At 43.4% G+C, this 15,769-nt stretch overlaps 1 protein-coding gene across 1 annotated transcript in view; it reads left to right on the top strand.

Annotated features, from left to right (window-relative positions):
* The window catches only part of ERO1A (endoplasmic reticulum oxidoreductase 1 alpha), a 47,377-nt gene that overhangs the window by 10,163 nt on the left and 21,445 nt on the right, over positions 1-15,769 (top strand). The window contains exons 2-6 of the mRNA XM_058666442.1: positions 3,204-3,323; positions 4,022-4,105; positions 9,127-9,165; positions 13,353-13,429; positions 13,535-13,608. Of these exons, the coding sequence (XP_058522425.1) occupies positions 3,204-3,323; positions 4,022-4,105; positions 9,127-9,165; positions 13,353-13,429; positions 13,535-13,608 (394 nt within the window). The remainder of the gene's footprint in view (positions 1-3,203; positions 3,324-4,021; positions 4,106-9,126; positions 9,166-13,352; positions 13,430-13,534; positions 13,609-15,769) is intronic.

The following is a 15,769-nucleotide window of genomic DNA, read 5'->3' as shown; positions in this document are numbered from 1 at the left end:
CAACACAGAGATCAGTTCAACACAGAGATGCAATTCTTACAGGTGGGGGTATCCTGAGAGCTCCTTGGGAGAGGCAGCTAACTCAGCAGGTGGTGAGCACTGGCCTGTCTTGAAGGTCTTTTTTATTCCTTTAATGAGTTCCTCAGGGGGACAAATGGCTTGCTCCACACTTCCTGTGAGGTTTTCTGCACGTTCGCTTCCTTTGCCTTTTGCAGTCTGTGTTGTTCTTTGTGTGAAAATTTGTAGCACATTGTTGCCCTTAGAAGTTTATTTTAAGGCTCCAAGGTAGGTGTGAAAAATGCAATCAATCTGAGTTAGAAGCAGTTTCATGCTGTTATTATCTAAAATGAGATTATTGTGTACTTAGGAATTTTGGTAGGAAAATGGGACAGATTTGCGTATGAAATGGAAATGATCATTACATGACAGTATATGTAGATCAGATTTTTTCATCACTGTTATGTGATGTTCTCAGATTAAAAGTGTTGTAGGGTTTTTGACCCCGAATACGGCAGCAACCTCAATTCTTGTCTCACAGGAAAGAAGAATTTTCGTGCGGACACAGTTTAGTTTTTTTTTTTTTAGGATTCATTTATTTTTTATTACAAAGTCAGATATATAGAGAGGAGGAGAGACAGAGAGGAAGATCTTCCATCCGATGATTCATTCCCCAAGTGACTGCAATGGCTGGTGCTGCGCCAATCCAAAGCCAGGAACCAGGAACCTCCTCCATGTCTCCCACGCAGGTGCAGGGTCTCAAAGCTTTGGGCCGTCCTCAACTGCTTTCCCAGGCCACAAGCAGGGAGCTGGATGGGAAGTGGAGCTGCCGGGATTAGAACCGGCCCCCATATGGGATCCTGGGCGTTCATGGCGAGGACTTTACCCGCTAGGACATGGCGCTGGGCCCACAGTTTAGTTTTTTTTTTTTTTTTTAAAGATTTATTTATTTTTATTACAAAGTCAGATATACAGAGAGGAAGATCTTTCTTCCAGTGATTCATTCCCCAAGTGACTGCAACGGCCAGATCCTTGCTGATCCAAAGCTGGGAACCAGGAACCTCTTCCAGATCTCCCACGCAGGTGCAGGGTCCCAAGGCTTTGGGCCATCCTCAACTGCTTTCCCAGGCCACAAGCAGGGAGCTGGATGGGAAGTGGAGCTGCTGGGATTAGAACCTGTGCCCATATGGAATTCCAGGTCGCGTTCAAGGCGAGGACTTTAGCCGCTAGGCCACGCCGCCGGGCCCCACAGTTTAGTTTTAAAGCAAGATTTATTAGAAAAGTTGAGAAAGGAGACTCCTGTCCTAGTGCCAGGAGAGGGCTCTGAGATAGAAAGGACCCTTACCCTCTGCCATAGTGGCAGGAGGAAAAATGGAAAAAGAGACCCATATTAATGAAGTTTTGCCTCAAAGATGTTTCTCCATAAACAAAAAGAGAAGTTCTGGTTTCCATGGTACCTGGCCCTGACAAAAGGCCAGAAAGATGTCACAGACCAACTTCCTTGGTCCCTTTCTAATGATAAAGAGGCCAGTGTGAAGCCCTCCCCCTTGGCAATGGCTGGGGACAGATGCTTCAGGTGGGCTTGTTCCTGATATGTTAAAATATGCACTTGTCTCTGGAGAATCTAAGACGTGGTGGGGGAAAATACTCCTTTGTATTAAAGAAAAAAAATGATGACTTGGGGACCCAGAATGCCCCAACTGCCTACTACCCAGCCTAACTCTTCTCTCTAAAGGTCATCTACACCGTTTATATCCCAAAGAGAAACTGTCTGAATTCAGTGACTTCACTGAAGATTCTTGATGTTTTTTACAAGTAGATTTTAAAATTATTTTTGTAGGGCATAGATTGTGATTCAAATTAATTCACAATGCAAATATTCAGACAGTAGTATTTCTTTTCCTTAGCTTATTTTTCAAGGCTGTTGTCGGCGTTCCCCTCCCCCCATTATGTACTGTATAAAACACTGTTTAATTAACTCTACCAAAGTGTTGACTGGATCCCAAGAAACATGCAAAATTTGCAGTTTCACAACTGACACTATTGTCTGATTATAGTTTTGTATTGTGTTCTAGTATTGGGTGTGTTTAATGATTTTGATGAGTAAATACAGTTAAGACATAGATTTAAGCATTTAAAGATCAGGGTTGAATTTTAATCAGTTTGCTTAGTTTTGCTGATAGTAAGTAATACCTAAGTACTATCTCAAAATTCTTTGCTTTTTCAATCCTTATGCTGTAAATTCAGTATCACTTCTTATATACTTACTAAGCTTACCTCTGACTCTTACATCTTGTGGAAATTAAAATAAGGGACCAGTGTTGTGCTGCTGTGGGTTAAGTTGCCACCCACCTTTGCCGGCATCCCATGCTCCTGGTTACAGTACCAACTACTGCACTTCTAGTCCAGTTTCCTGCTAATACACCTGGGAAAGTAGCAGAAAATGGCCCTATGCTTGGAGACCTGCCACCTGTGGGAGACCTGGCTGGAATTACTGGCCCGGTTCAGCCCCCTTTGTCGCATTGGGGAAGTGACCTAGTAAATGGAAGATCTCTCTCTTTCAGATAAGTGAATGCAGTCTTAGAAACAAACAAACAAACAAACAGAAAAACACAGAGACAAGTGAATTAGAGGAACTTGGAGTCTCAGGAGATCCCGGAAGGAGTGTGTGACTTCTGGAAGGAGGGTTTGGGTGGGTGCTGCACGCCCCTCTGGAGTCCAGGTTGTGTGTCCTGTCGTGTGTCCGCAATCTCCTGTCACTGCTGCTTTTGCAGCTTTAACAATCTGTCCTGTCGGCCCCTGTGTCCCCAGGTCACCTGAGCCAATGTGGTCCTAGTTTACTCATCAGTTGTGCTAGTCACAGAGAGATACGTCCTTACCCCTTAGTTATCATTTCATATTTTTGGAGAGGGGGTCATGGCATGGTTTGGGTCATGTGCCCAACCTTGGCCTGGAAGGGCAGGGTTCCATGATGGCTGTGGCAAATGGAGGTTACACCCCACAGACGTTATCTGCTCCTGCACTCTTCCAGGGCTGTAATAGGGGCAGCAGTGTGTGACCAGGTTCTTGCCATCATCAGCGGGGAGAATTGGGGGGGAGCGGGAGGCGGTGGGCGGGTAGGAGAGTCTTTCCTGGCAGCCGTGGGAAGGAAGAGAATACTGTTGCGTCTAACACGCCGCTTACTATGTCACTTTTCTTTGCAACAGGTTAGCGGTTACTTGGATGATTGTACCTGTGATGTTGAAACCATTGATAAATTTAATAACTATAGGCTTTTCCCAAGACTACAGAAACTCCTGGAAAGCGACTACTTTAGATATTACAAGGTATTGTAATTTAATATTTTGGGTATGAGAGTATTTTCAATGGATAATTACATTTCGTTAGGAATTACTGAGCTGGAAAATTGTTATTACTTAAAATTGACAGAGGCATCATTAGGAAAACTCAGTTCAGAAGAATTAGCTATGTGATTCAGACACTACCCACGGGATGCTTTTAATTGTGTGGTCTGAGTTTTTCTCCCTAGACTTAGAGGTGAGAGTACTAAATTGAGAACTTCAATAGTACAGCAACTATTGTATTGTTATAAAAACCTGCTAATTTTATGAAACATCTAATTGACTGTAAGTAATTAAACTAAGTATTTTGGTGAAGCAGCATGATTTTAGTCCGAGGTATTATTCTGAAATAGCGTTTGTAATATTTTGTCTGGAAGGGTTCAGAAGAACTGTTCACTGGCGTGTTTAGCTCCTGTAGGCATTCCTAATTGCCTTGACTGTTCTCTGCCATGAACTGCTTCTTGCTTTAACAGCCCGAGTTGGGCAGTGCTCACAGGAGCTCTTTGGGTTTCTCTTGCCATCTGTCCCAAATTCAAACTCTCGGTAGAACCTGGCGACAGGCAGTGGAAGAAAAAACGACAGAGCTGCTGATAGGACAGTGTTGTCATAATTCAACATGTGCTCATTGCAGTCTAGGATTTCAGATTTTTACATACTTTTTTCCTCCCAATATTGTTTTGCAGGTGAACCTGAAGAAGCCTTGTCCTTTCTGGAACGATATCAACCAGTGTGGCAGGAGGGATTGTGCTGTTAGACCTTGTCAATCTGTAAGAACTGTATCTGCACTAAAAATGGTCACATTTTTTTTCATTGGTTACAATTAAAAAAAAAATAGATTTATTTATTTTTATTGGATAATCAAATATACAGAGAGGAGGAGAGACAGAGAAGATCTTCCATCCGCTGATTCACTCCCCAAGTGGCACAATGACCAGAGCTGAGTTGATCTGGCCAGAGCTGAGCTGATCTGAAGCCAGGAGCCAGGAGCCTCCTATTGGTCTCCCATGCGAGTGCTGGGTCCCAAGGCCTTGTGCTGTCCTCGACTGCTTTCCCAGGACATAAGCCGGGAGCTGGATGGGAAGTGGGGTCACTGGGACACGAACTTGTACCCATATGGGATATCCCGGCTTGTGCAAAGTGAGGACCCCAGCCAATAGGCTCTTGTGCCCGGCCCTGTTACCACTTTTTAAAGAAGCCATCATAGCTAAGGTGGTATTTCAGTTTTTACCTTAAGTGCAACATCCAGCATTTACATATTAAAAACCAACACTTGCAAAGATGTAACTTATTTTGCAATATACTGCCCTCTTAATGATAGAATTGTGTGGATAGATGATTCATTCATTTTGCTTAATATTCGCTTTTCTTTTTGGATCTTTTTTTTTAAAGATTTATTTATTTATTGCAAAGTCAAATATTTATAGAGGAGGAGAGACAGAGAGGAAGATCTTGCGTTCCCAGGCCACAGGCAGGGAGCTGAATGGGTAGCGGGGCTGTTGGGATTAGAACCAGCGCCCAAATGGCATCCCGGTGTCATTCAAGGCGAGGACTCTAGCCTCTAGGCCACTGCACCGGGTCCTTGGAACTTATGTGAAGAAAATTATGTATGTAGTATAATGAAAGGCAGTTAATTGAAATAATCAAAACCTTTCCCTTTATTTGGTGTGTATTTTTTTTTTTTCTTAGATTTTCCGGGAGCAGACACCTGGCTTCATTTAGGAAGACTGGGCACATTACAAGTTGAAATATTCTGTTATGATAGCAGAAATTGTGATATACTTCCATTTGAAACTGAAAGACGGAAGGATGAGGTGTATTTTATTGTAAATCCTAGAGGAAAAAAAGCAGTTTTGTAGGGCTAAGCGATAGATGTTTTATTATTTGATTGGAGTGCCTGGCAGAGCTGAGAGAGAGGTGCAGGGAGTGGTTTGTCTGAGAGTGGACAGGGGCTGGTCAGCTGTTACCTGGCAGATCGGGGCAGAGTGCCTGCCACGCCCACAGCCTGCCTTTTTTTTTTTTTTTAAACAATAAAACATTCCTTTAATATTTAAAGTTTAATTGCAGGAGTAAGTCTTTGTGGTAGGTAAGACATGGGTTAAAATGCTTGCATATCACATTGAAAGTGCCTGGGTTCTTTTTAAAAATTTATTACTATTAATTTTTAATTTGCCATGATGCAGTTTTGTAGGTACAGGACTTTTTTCCCTCCCTGTCCCCTACTCTCTCCATCCCCTGACAATCCCCAAACACACGATTATTCCCCAAATGATTATGCTGCTATAGCTACTTAGTAGCAGTTATAAGATTAGCTTTCTGCCATTTAATCGTATCAGGATATGTTAAGAATGGTAGAGGTAGAATGCCTAGTATCATTCTATGCGAACATATTTAAGTATTTCATAATGGGAGTAGAGGCGCATACTGTAGCATAACTTTACTACCCAGTGTGCGGGTCTGTGTCGGGCTGTTCATCTGTGAGAGTGTGTGTATGTATAAAGGCATGGTTACCTTTGTCTATTTATTTTGTAGTTTGCCTGAGGGCTGTCTTGTATCAGAGAGAATGTATGACGTTTGACCCTTTGGGACTGGCTTATTGTTTCTTTAGTGAAGATCATGCTGGAGAGAAGGCCTTTCCTTTAAGAAATAATTGGAAAATGTCTGTCTACCTACAACTCTTCCTGACTTGCAAGTCTGTGTGCCAGCTTAGGAGCTAAGTACCAGGGCGTGACCTGAGTTTTAGAAAGTTAACCTAGGGCTCAGTGGCGTGGCCTAGTGGCTAAAGTCCTTGCCTTGAACGCGCCAGGATCCCATATGGGCACCGGTTCTAATCCTGGCAGCTCTACTTCCTATCCAGCTCCCTGCTTGTGGCCTGGGAAAGCAGTTGAGGATGGCCCAATGCTTTGGGACCCTGCACCTGCTTGGGAGACCTGGAAGAAGTTCCTGGCTCCTGGCTCTGGATCAGCACAGCACTGGCTGTTGTGGTCACTTGGGGAGTGAATCATTGGACGGAAGATCTTCCTCTCTGTCTCTCCTCCTCTCTATATATCTGACTTTGTAATAAAAATAATAAATAAACCTTTAAAAAAAAAAACTTATCTGACAGTATTGTGGGGGAGTAGAAGACTGGAGAAAGTCACATCAGTTAGCAGTTGAATGTGATTTGGTTTAATGATGCAAAATTTTTAGGGTCTGACTTATATGCCAGGACCTGGGCATGCAAGATGAACTTTGGCCTTGATTTGATAGCGGGGAGAAACCTGAGTATTGGAGTGCAGGTTTGTTAGGGAGATCATGGAGCCGAGCTTGCTGGGAGAGGGGAGGAGAGGAGTGAGGGAGAGGAGCCGGTCTGGGAGAAGCTCCGCCCCAGGTGGCCAGAAGGGCGTCAGCCATTCAGGTGCCTCTCTGGCACCTCTGCACTCAGTCTGAGGGCTTCTGTTTGGGTGGTGATGAGACCATTTCAAACGTTTTGGAATATTTTCAGCTTAAATTGTTAACTTTCATACATAGCATTTGTATTGTGAATTGCTGTATTTTACTGTAAATTATCTTGGCATCTCACTGTTAACCTTGCAGACTATACCTATAAGAAAGGACCGCAGAGCCATTGTATTATGCCTGTAATAGTTAACAATGTCTTTAGTAGGTAGGTTCAGGATTAAACACAGTTAACTCACTACTTTAGATGGTCTGCCATTCTTTCTTTTTTTTTTTTTTTAAAGATTTATTTATTTTATTACAATGTCAGATATACAGAGAGGAGGAGAGACAGAGAGGAAGATCTTCTGTCCGATGATTCACTGCCCAAGTGAGCCGCAACTACCGGTGCTGTGGCGATCCGAGGCCGGGAACCAGGAACCTTCTCCGGGTCTCCCACGCGGGTGCAGTGTCCCAAAGCATTGGGCCATCCTCAACTGCTTTCCCAGGCCACAAGCAGGGAGCTGGATGGGAAGTGGAGCTGCTGGGATTAGAACCGGTGCCCATATGGGATCCCAGGGCGTTCAAGGCGAGGACCTTAGCCGCTAGGCCACGGCGCCGGGCCCATCTTTCTTTTTTTTTTTTTTAAGATTGATTTATTTTTATTGGAAAGTCAGATACACATGGAGAAGGAGGAGAGACAGAGAGGAAGATCTTCTGTCCGATGATTCACTCCCCACGTGACTGCAACGGCCAGTACAGAGCTGATCTGAAACCAGGAGCCAGGAAGTTTATCCAGGTCTCCCACACGGGTGCAGGGTCCCAAAGCCTTGGGCCATCCTCCATTTCTCTCCCAGGCCTCAGGCAGAGAGCTAGATGAGAAGTGGAGCTACTGGGATTAGAACAGGTGTCCATATGGGATCCCGGGGAGTTCAAGGCGAGAACTTTAGCCACTAGGCCACACTGCCGGGTCCCCACTATTTGTTTTTGACGACTTGTTTGTTGGGAAGACAGAGCAACAAAGGGAGAGACAGAGATCTTCCTGTCTCTGCTGATTGACTCCCCAAATGCCTGTAACAGCGGGGGATGTATTAGTTCCCAGCAGGAGCCAAATTATAGCTGGGTCTCCCCTGTAGGTGGCAGGGACCCAGCCACTTGGGCCATCATCTGTTGGTTTCCCAGGCTTATTTGCAGGGAGCTGGATGGGTAGCAGAGCAGGTGAGACAAGGTTCTTCTACCTGTAATCTACTGGCTGGTGTGCAAAAGCACAGCGATACCCAGTGTTACTTCTGAAAGAAGAACTAAAGCCTCTATTGGTTAAGTCTTCCTAGAGGTAAATTTGTATCAGACAAGTATAAAGGCACACATTCTTTGTTCTAGCACTTCTCCTAAGTTTTACTTAATAAATCAGTTGGGCAAATGTTCAGAGATGACCTTAAAGCTACACTAAATATGGCAAAGATATCAATCCTGCTGAAATTAATCCTTACTAAATATGATATTCTTTGTTATTTGGAAACAATTAAATCCATCTAGAAAAATAAGATACATTGATGTAGTTGGAAGTCTGTGAAATACACGATGAAGTGATGATCTGCGCATGTTCTTCCTTTTGGGCAGGTGCATCTTTCAGGAAAGTATCTGGCATTGGTGTAGTGCCCTGTCGTGTTCAGACTTCCCACAGCATCATTTTGAGAATAGGCAGACTGTTTAGTTAGGTGGTAAGCACCACTGAAAACCAATACTCCTTAAAAAACGATCTGCACGTGAGTGTTAGGCTAGCTGCTGAGGTTCCAGATAGGATGCATTAGTGGAGAGCAGGGCTCTGCTTGGCTCCCGCTCCGGAGTTCAGCTTCCTGCTAATGCACACCCTGGGAGGCAGCAGAGGTGGCTGCCCTACTCACACAGGGGCCTGGCTTGAGTTCATGGCTCCTCACTTCCAGCCAGGGCCCATGATTGGTATTGGAGAAGTCAGCCGGTAGGTGGGAAGGCGCTCCTCCTTCTCTCGGTCCATCGCTCCTCTTCTCAAATAGATTCTAAGAGTGGATCATGACTACACGGTAGTCCTATCAAGTGGGCACTCGTTTGATCTCTTGGTGGCCAAACATGGTACAGTTTGAATAGCAAAAGAAAGAATGATGCTTCTTTTGATATTTCAAGTCCATAATATTTGAATGGTAGTTCATAGGATGATTTGTTGAATTTTTACTTACTTTTAAGAAATTATATAAAAACTGCCTGACTGTTCTCAATTTAAAAATATGTGAATATCAGTAATTTGTCTTATGGATTTCTCATGAATCATAGAAATTTGAAGTACTGTTTTGGAAAATTGAGTAACTGTCATCTAAAAGCAGTCTGTTTCCTTGTCCAGGATGAAGTTCCTGACGGAATTAAATCTGCGAGCTACAAGGTGTGTACGTGTGTGATGCAACTGGTTTCCTGTCATTAACGTCCTACATGAGCGTAGTGCATTTATTATAGTCAATGAACAAATGTGGGTACATTATTACTAAAGAAATTCCACCCTGGGTTTAGATGGCTTTAACTTATACCCAGTGTCCTGTTGAAACTGGTCCAGGATCCTAATCCAGGATACCCCTGTTACCTGTGACAATTTCCCAGACTCTGTTTTTGACAAAGTATTTTTCAGGAGTCTAATCAGATGCTATGTAGAATGTCCTTCCATTGGGATCTGTCTGATGCTCTTCCCATTACTGGCCTGGGCTTAGGTGTGCTGGGAGGAAGACCACTAAGGTTGATGGAGTTTCCCTCACTGTCAGGAGTAGGTGCTGGCAGTGGGACTCTGTCAGAGAACCTGTATCACCTGGCTCTGGTGGCTTTTGTCATTTGTCCCACTGCAGGTGTCCTTTTGCCAACCCTCCCCAGCCCTTTCCATATTGTCTTTGGAAGGAAGTCACTGTGGACAGTCCGCATTTCTGGGGAACAGAGTGTCGCATTAATTATTTGAAATTCTACGGTATAGGAGTTTTGCACTGTCTCCTACATGCTTACTCATTCATTTATAGCACTGTGCATTTGTGGATATTTATTTTGTACTGTAATGCATAGAGGACCAGTAGGAAGTTCTTCTTCTTCTGACTTTTCTAGATGCTAGGAACTAAACTTCTCTTTCAAAGACAATATACTAGATTCCCGCTGATCAAAGAATTGCACTGGAACACCTGGGGATAGCTACCTCCTTAGAGTCTTGGCAGGAGAAGTGTTAGACTGCTGGTCTCTGGGACTTAGCAGCCGTTTGTGCTGTGGACTGGTTAGTATGCCCTGCCCTGCAGGCCAGCTTTTGGTTGGTCAGTGGGAAACCTGTGGAATGGAGTTCGGCTTGTGAGAAACGGGGGAAGCAAAGGCCTGCATCAAGGGAATAGTTTTGCCTTAGTGACTTTGTCTTTTACTATATAGTAAATTTACTCCATTTCTAACTGACAACTGTGTAATTATTTCACCTTATGAGAAAGCTTTTAAATTTTGCAATAAATCCTTTTAGCTGAAATAACTATTTAAAAAAGGAAAGCAGAGATATATGTTTCAGTGAAAGTGAAGTACTGAATTTACATTTCTCATGGCAGACTTTTGAGAGGGAGCTTGCAGAAGACCCTTACTTCCTGTTCATCAGGGCTATGGCAGTATCGCGGACAGTGGGGACAGCAGGGCATCCCAGCTGGCCGGCAAAGCCCAAGTGTCTGCTTCCTAAGTCAGTGGTTTGTTCTAAGGCTGTGTCTAAAGCCAGGAATGGAATGTGTTCAACTCCAGAGTGCATCTACTCAACATTCGGGGATATAGGATTATTCATTTAAACTAACTGTTAAAAAACTTTCCCAATATTATGAAAAATTTAAATATGGAACAGTTGAAAGGCTTTTCCTATGAATACTGTAGTTCCTGCCACCGACATTTTGATAAACTTTATTTGCTGCATATTTGACCATTTGTTTGTCCTCCTATCCTTCCATTGGAACATCCTATTTTTGAATGCATTTCAGAGTAAATTCTTAAATACATCTCATTAAGTAGGTGAACATATGTAACAAGAAGTAGGCCAATAACTAGATTCCAGTATTTGTTCTTTTTTTAAAAAGATTATTTATTTATTTATTTATCATTTATTTTAAAGATTTTATTGGTAAGTCAGATATACACAGAGGAAGACAGAAAGGAAGATTTTCTGTCCAATGATTTACTCCCCAAGTAACTATAGTCGATGGAGCTGAGCTGATCTGCAGCCAGGAGCCAGGTGCTTCTTCCAGGTCTCCCAAGCAGGTGCAGTGTCTCAAGGCTTTGGGCCGTCCTTGACTGCTTTCCCAGGCCACAAGCAGGGAGCTGGATAGGAAGTGGAGCAACCAGGATTAGAACTGGCACCTATATGGGGTCCCGGCACATGCAAAACCAGAACTTGAGCCACTAGGCCACTGCGCCAAGCCCATTATTTCTTTATTTTTATTGGAAAGACACATTTACAGATAAGGAGAGACAGAAAGATCTTCCTTCTACTGGTTCACTCCTCAACTGGCCGTAGTGGTCAGAGCTGAGCTTATCTTAAGCCAGGATCCAGGAACTTCTTCCAAGCCTCCCACACAGGTGTAGGATCCCAAGGCCTTATGCCATCCTCTACTGCTTTCCCAGGCCACAAGCAGGGAGCTGGAAAGGAGGTGGAGCAGCTGGAACATGAACTGGTGCCTGTATGGAATCTGGGTGCAAGCAGGGGCTGCTGTACTGTGCTCCCAGTATTGTTAACGTGTACCTTTTGTAATATCAGCACACAATGAAATGCATAAGTATTAATTGTGCATTTCCTGAATGTTGATAAATGCATGCTTGCCTGCAAAAAACATAGGCTTCTGTGAAGGTACAAACTGTTACTGTTCATTCATTTATACCTCTTCTCAGTCCATCCCACTGAAGCCAGGAGCCTGGAACTCCATTGTATTTCCCATATAGGTGGCTGGGACCTAAGGATGTGGCCTTTTTGCTCCTCACTTCCCAGGTGCGTTAGCAGGGATTTGGATCCGAAGCTGAGCGTCTGGTGTTTGAATTGGCATCCCTATCAGGATCTCAGTGTCATAAGCAGTGATTGAAACCTCTGTGGTATCATGCCAGCCCCTAAACTATTGGTTTGCTAAATGTATGTTATTCTTTATATAGGTATATGTTACTGTTCAAGTACATTTTTTAAACATATTTTTACCTTCATTTTGAAGTCACTTCCAACCTAGAAAATTTGAAGGATTCATACATTTTTGATACTACTTCTGCAGAATCACTAATTTTTCATATTTTGCCACATTTTAAAATGCTTTTTCTTCATACATATTATTTCCTGAACCATTTGATTATAGGTTGATATATCTTTTTTATTCTTCAGTACTTCATTATGTGTGAAAGAAAAATAACCTTATTTTTAAAGATAACATTTGTATTTAACTGTCTAATAATTATAATGAAAGTTGTCATTCAATACATACATATTTCAAAAGTTGGTTCAGGTATTTTAGTGGCCAGTTGTTTTACTGTTCCATGTGGACAGTAATCTACCTGGCCGTCCTACCAATGGGGCCATCAGGGAACTCGGGCTTCGCTTTTTGATCGATTGTCTTCCTGCTTCTGTTGCTGACTTGTTGCTGTGGCGTCCCAGAAGCCTCCCCGAGTGGGGCCAGGGCCATGGTGCATCTGGTTAAGCTTGTGCCTGAGCACAGCATCCCTTATGGGTCCTGGTTCAAGTCCTGTCTCTCCACTAATGTTCTAGCTCCTTGCTGACGCTCCTAGATAATGCAGTTGGGAAAGCAGCAAACAATGGCCCAAATGCTTGGATCCCTGAACTCAATGTGGAAAATCTGGGGGGATCTACTGAGCTCGGCCTATTCCAGCCCTGGCGGTTGTGGCTGCTTGGGGGAGTAAACCAGAAGATGGAGAACTTCTCTCTCAACCTCTGCTTCTACCTCTCTGTACCTTTGCCTTTCAAATCAATAATTATCTTTAAAAAAGAAAACCACCACAAAAAAACCCCAAAGGCAAACCCATGAGTTGTACTCACTTCCTGCTTAGGATGAGTAGAAAACAACTAGGGTTTCTTAGGTTTCTTTCTCTCTTTTTTTCAAGGATTTATTTGTTTTTATTCAAAAGGTTGATTTAAAATTTTTTGTTTATTTTTATTATTATTATTATTGGAAAGACAAATTTGCAGAGAGAAGGAGAGACAGAGAAAAAGACCTTCCGTCCACTGATTTACTCTCCAAGTGGCTGCAGCGGCCAGAGCTGAGCAGTCTGAAGTCAGAATCGTCTTCTGGGTTGCCCATGTGGGTCCTGGGTCCCAAGGACGTGGGCTGTCTCTGAGGCCTTCCCAGGCCAGAGGCAGGGAGCCAGAGGGAAGTGGAGCAGCTGGGACAGGAACCGTTGCCGATACAGGATGCTGGTGGTTGCAGGCGGAGGACTAAGCTGTGGAGCCACAGTGCAGGTCCCCAGAAGTTTGTTTCTGTGCAAAAACTTTTAAAGCCATGCACAGAAAGAGCCTCAAATAATATCTAAAATATTTTTTGCAAGTTTAAAATACAAGAAGCCGTACTGTCTTTGCTTTTTTCATTGTAGTATTCTGAGGAAGCCAATAATCTCATTGAAGAATGTGAGCAAGCTGAACGGCTGGGTGCCGTGGATGAATCACTGAGGTTTGATACGTGTATTTTTTTTTTTTGGTAGCAGTTATCTTGTGCCTCTTTTATGGCACTTGTTAACTTCAAAAAGGAATAACAGCACTTTCTGTTTGTTTCAAGTGAGGAGACGCAGAAGGCCGTCCTCCAGTGGACCAAACATGATGATTCTTCAGATAACTTCTGTGAAGCTGACGGTAAAACATTTTTTTATAGCATGCATTGTTTCAGATTACGCTTATGAAAAAAAACCTGAATATTTTTCTTTTCTTTTTCTAGTTTTTATTTATTTGAAAGGCAGAGAGAGAGTGAGAGACAGAGACACAGCTTTCATGAGCTGCTTCACTCGGCAGATTCCCGCTTCAGCTAGGTTTGAGCCGGTGGAACTAAGAGCTCCATGCTCAGTATTGGTGTCCCCTGTGGGTGGCACAGGTCCAAGTGCTTGAGTACATGCTGCCTCCTAGGGTTGGCACTAACAGAAAACTGCAATTGCAAGTGGAGCTGGGACTTTTATCCAGGCACAATGATATGGAACTCAAGTATCCCAAGGAACCTCTATTGTCCACCCTTAAAACTGATTTTTAAAACAGTTTCTAGCACTATAGTCATTCCTCCAAAAAACAAACACAGAATTACTCTTTGACCCAGTAGTTCCCTTCCTGGATATATACACTCAGAGAATTGAAGCAGGGACTCAAACGGATGATGGTATACCATTGCTCATTGCAGCATAATTCACCATAGCCAGAAAGTTAGCAGTAACTCAGGATGAACAGAGAAATAAACAGTGGTTTCTTCAAGAAGTTTGTGCAACCTCTTCTTTCCAAAAACAATTTTTAAAATGACTTATTTGAAAATTAGGAGCGCAGAAAGATAGGTATCTAGCTCTCCTAACTTCTGATTCACTCTCCAAATGCTTGCAGTGACCTGGACTTGGTCAGTCCATTGCCAGGAGCCAGGAACCTGTTCTCAGTTCCCACTGGAATGATAGGAATACAGCAGATTGGGCAGCCTTGTGCTGCTAAGCGAGGTGTGTGTTAGTAGGAGCCCAGCTGAGACGTACACCTGGCACCCTTAGAGGGAACTGGGCATTCCAAGCTGAATCTTGCAAGATTTATTTTTTATTTATTTGAAAGCAGAGTTACAGAGAGGAGGAGAGACAGAGAGAGTCTTCCGTCCATTGGTTCATTCCCCTGTTGTCTACAATAGCCAGGACTGGGCCAGTCTGAAGCCAGGAGCCTGGAGCTTTTTTGCAATGAAATTCTAATAGCTGCTGCAGCGTGGCTGACCATCAAAAAGCAATAAGTGGGCCTGGCGGCGTGGCCTAGCGGCTAAAGTCCTCGCCTTGAACGCCCCGGGATCCCATATGGGCGCCGGTTCTAATCCCGGCAGCTCCACTTCCCATCCAGCTCCCTGCTTGTGGCCTGGGAAAGCAGTTGAGGACGGCCCAATGCGTTGGGACCCTGTACCCGTGTGGGAGACCCGGAAGAGGTTCCAGGTTCCCGGCTTCGGATCGGCGCGCACCGGCCTGTTGCGGCTCACTTGGGGAGTGAATCATCGGACGGAAGATCTTCCTCTCTGTCTCTCCTCCTCTGTGTATATCTGACTTTGTAATAAAAAATAAATCTTTAAAAAAAAAAAAGAAGCAATAAGTGAAATAAGACAGTCAGAAAAGGACAGGTATTGCACGAGTTCACTCACAGGAAACACCTGGAATAGGCAAATTGGAGGAGACAGAAAGATGATTTGGGTTGCCAGAGGTAGAGGATGGGCAGGGGGAAATCAATGACTAATGTGGTTTGGTTTGGGGTGATGGAAAAGTTTTGGAAAAATAACAGTGATGGTTTCACAAAACTATGAATGTTATTAATGCCTCTTAAGTGTGGTTGAGCCGGTGAATTTTATTCTATTTTACTACAGTGTTAAAACGATTTGAAAAGAGTTCAGAAAAATTGACATGACTTGCAGTTCTGAATGCCTGGTAGTGTATTTTGCATGTCTGTATCATCTAGCGATGCTTTCTGCATAGAAAGGGCCAATGTAAGCACTACCACAAATCTGCGTTTGTGATAGAACTGTTAGGTTGTGTGCTTGCCTTGATAATGTTCTCTGTTGGTGTTGTTGAGAATATTGAGCTCTGAGTCATGTGTGTGACATCTAAAGCTCGGAACAGCTGGTGCTGCCAGCCCCAGAAGCCGTTAGAACTCTGATCAAGATTTAGGAATTCTCTCTGTTTTCTGTTGTCTGCAGTTTTCTAAGTTGAGGTCTTATCCTCTTAATTGGGTAAAAACAAAAACAAAAACAAAAAATGAATTTGGGTTAATGACCTTTAAAAATTACTAAAAGGAATGTTCATTT

Source organism: Ochotona princeps, chromosome 6, assembly GCF_030435755.1.
Source record: "Ochotona princeps isolate mOchPri1 chromosome 6, mOchPri1.hap1, whole genome shotgun sequence".
NCBI lineage: Eukaryota > Metazoa > Chordata > Mammalia > Lagomorpha > Ochotonidae > Ochotona > Ochotona princeps.
The sequence above is the reverse complement of the archived record's forward strand: the minus strand, read 5'-3'. Positions and strand labels throughout refer to the sequence as shown.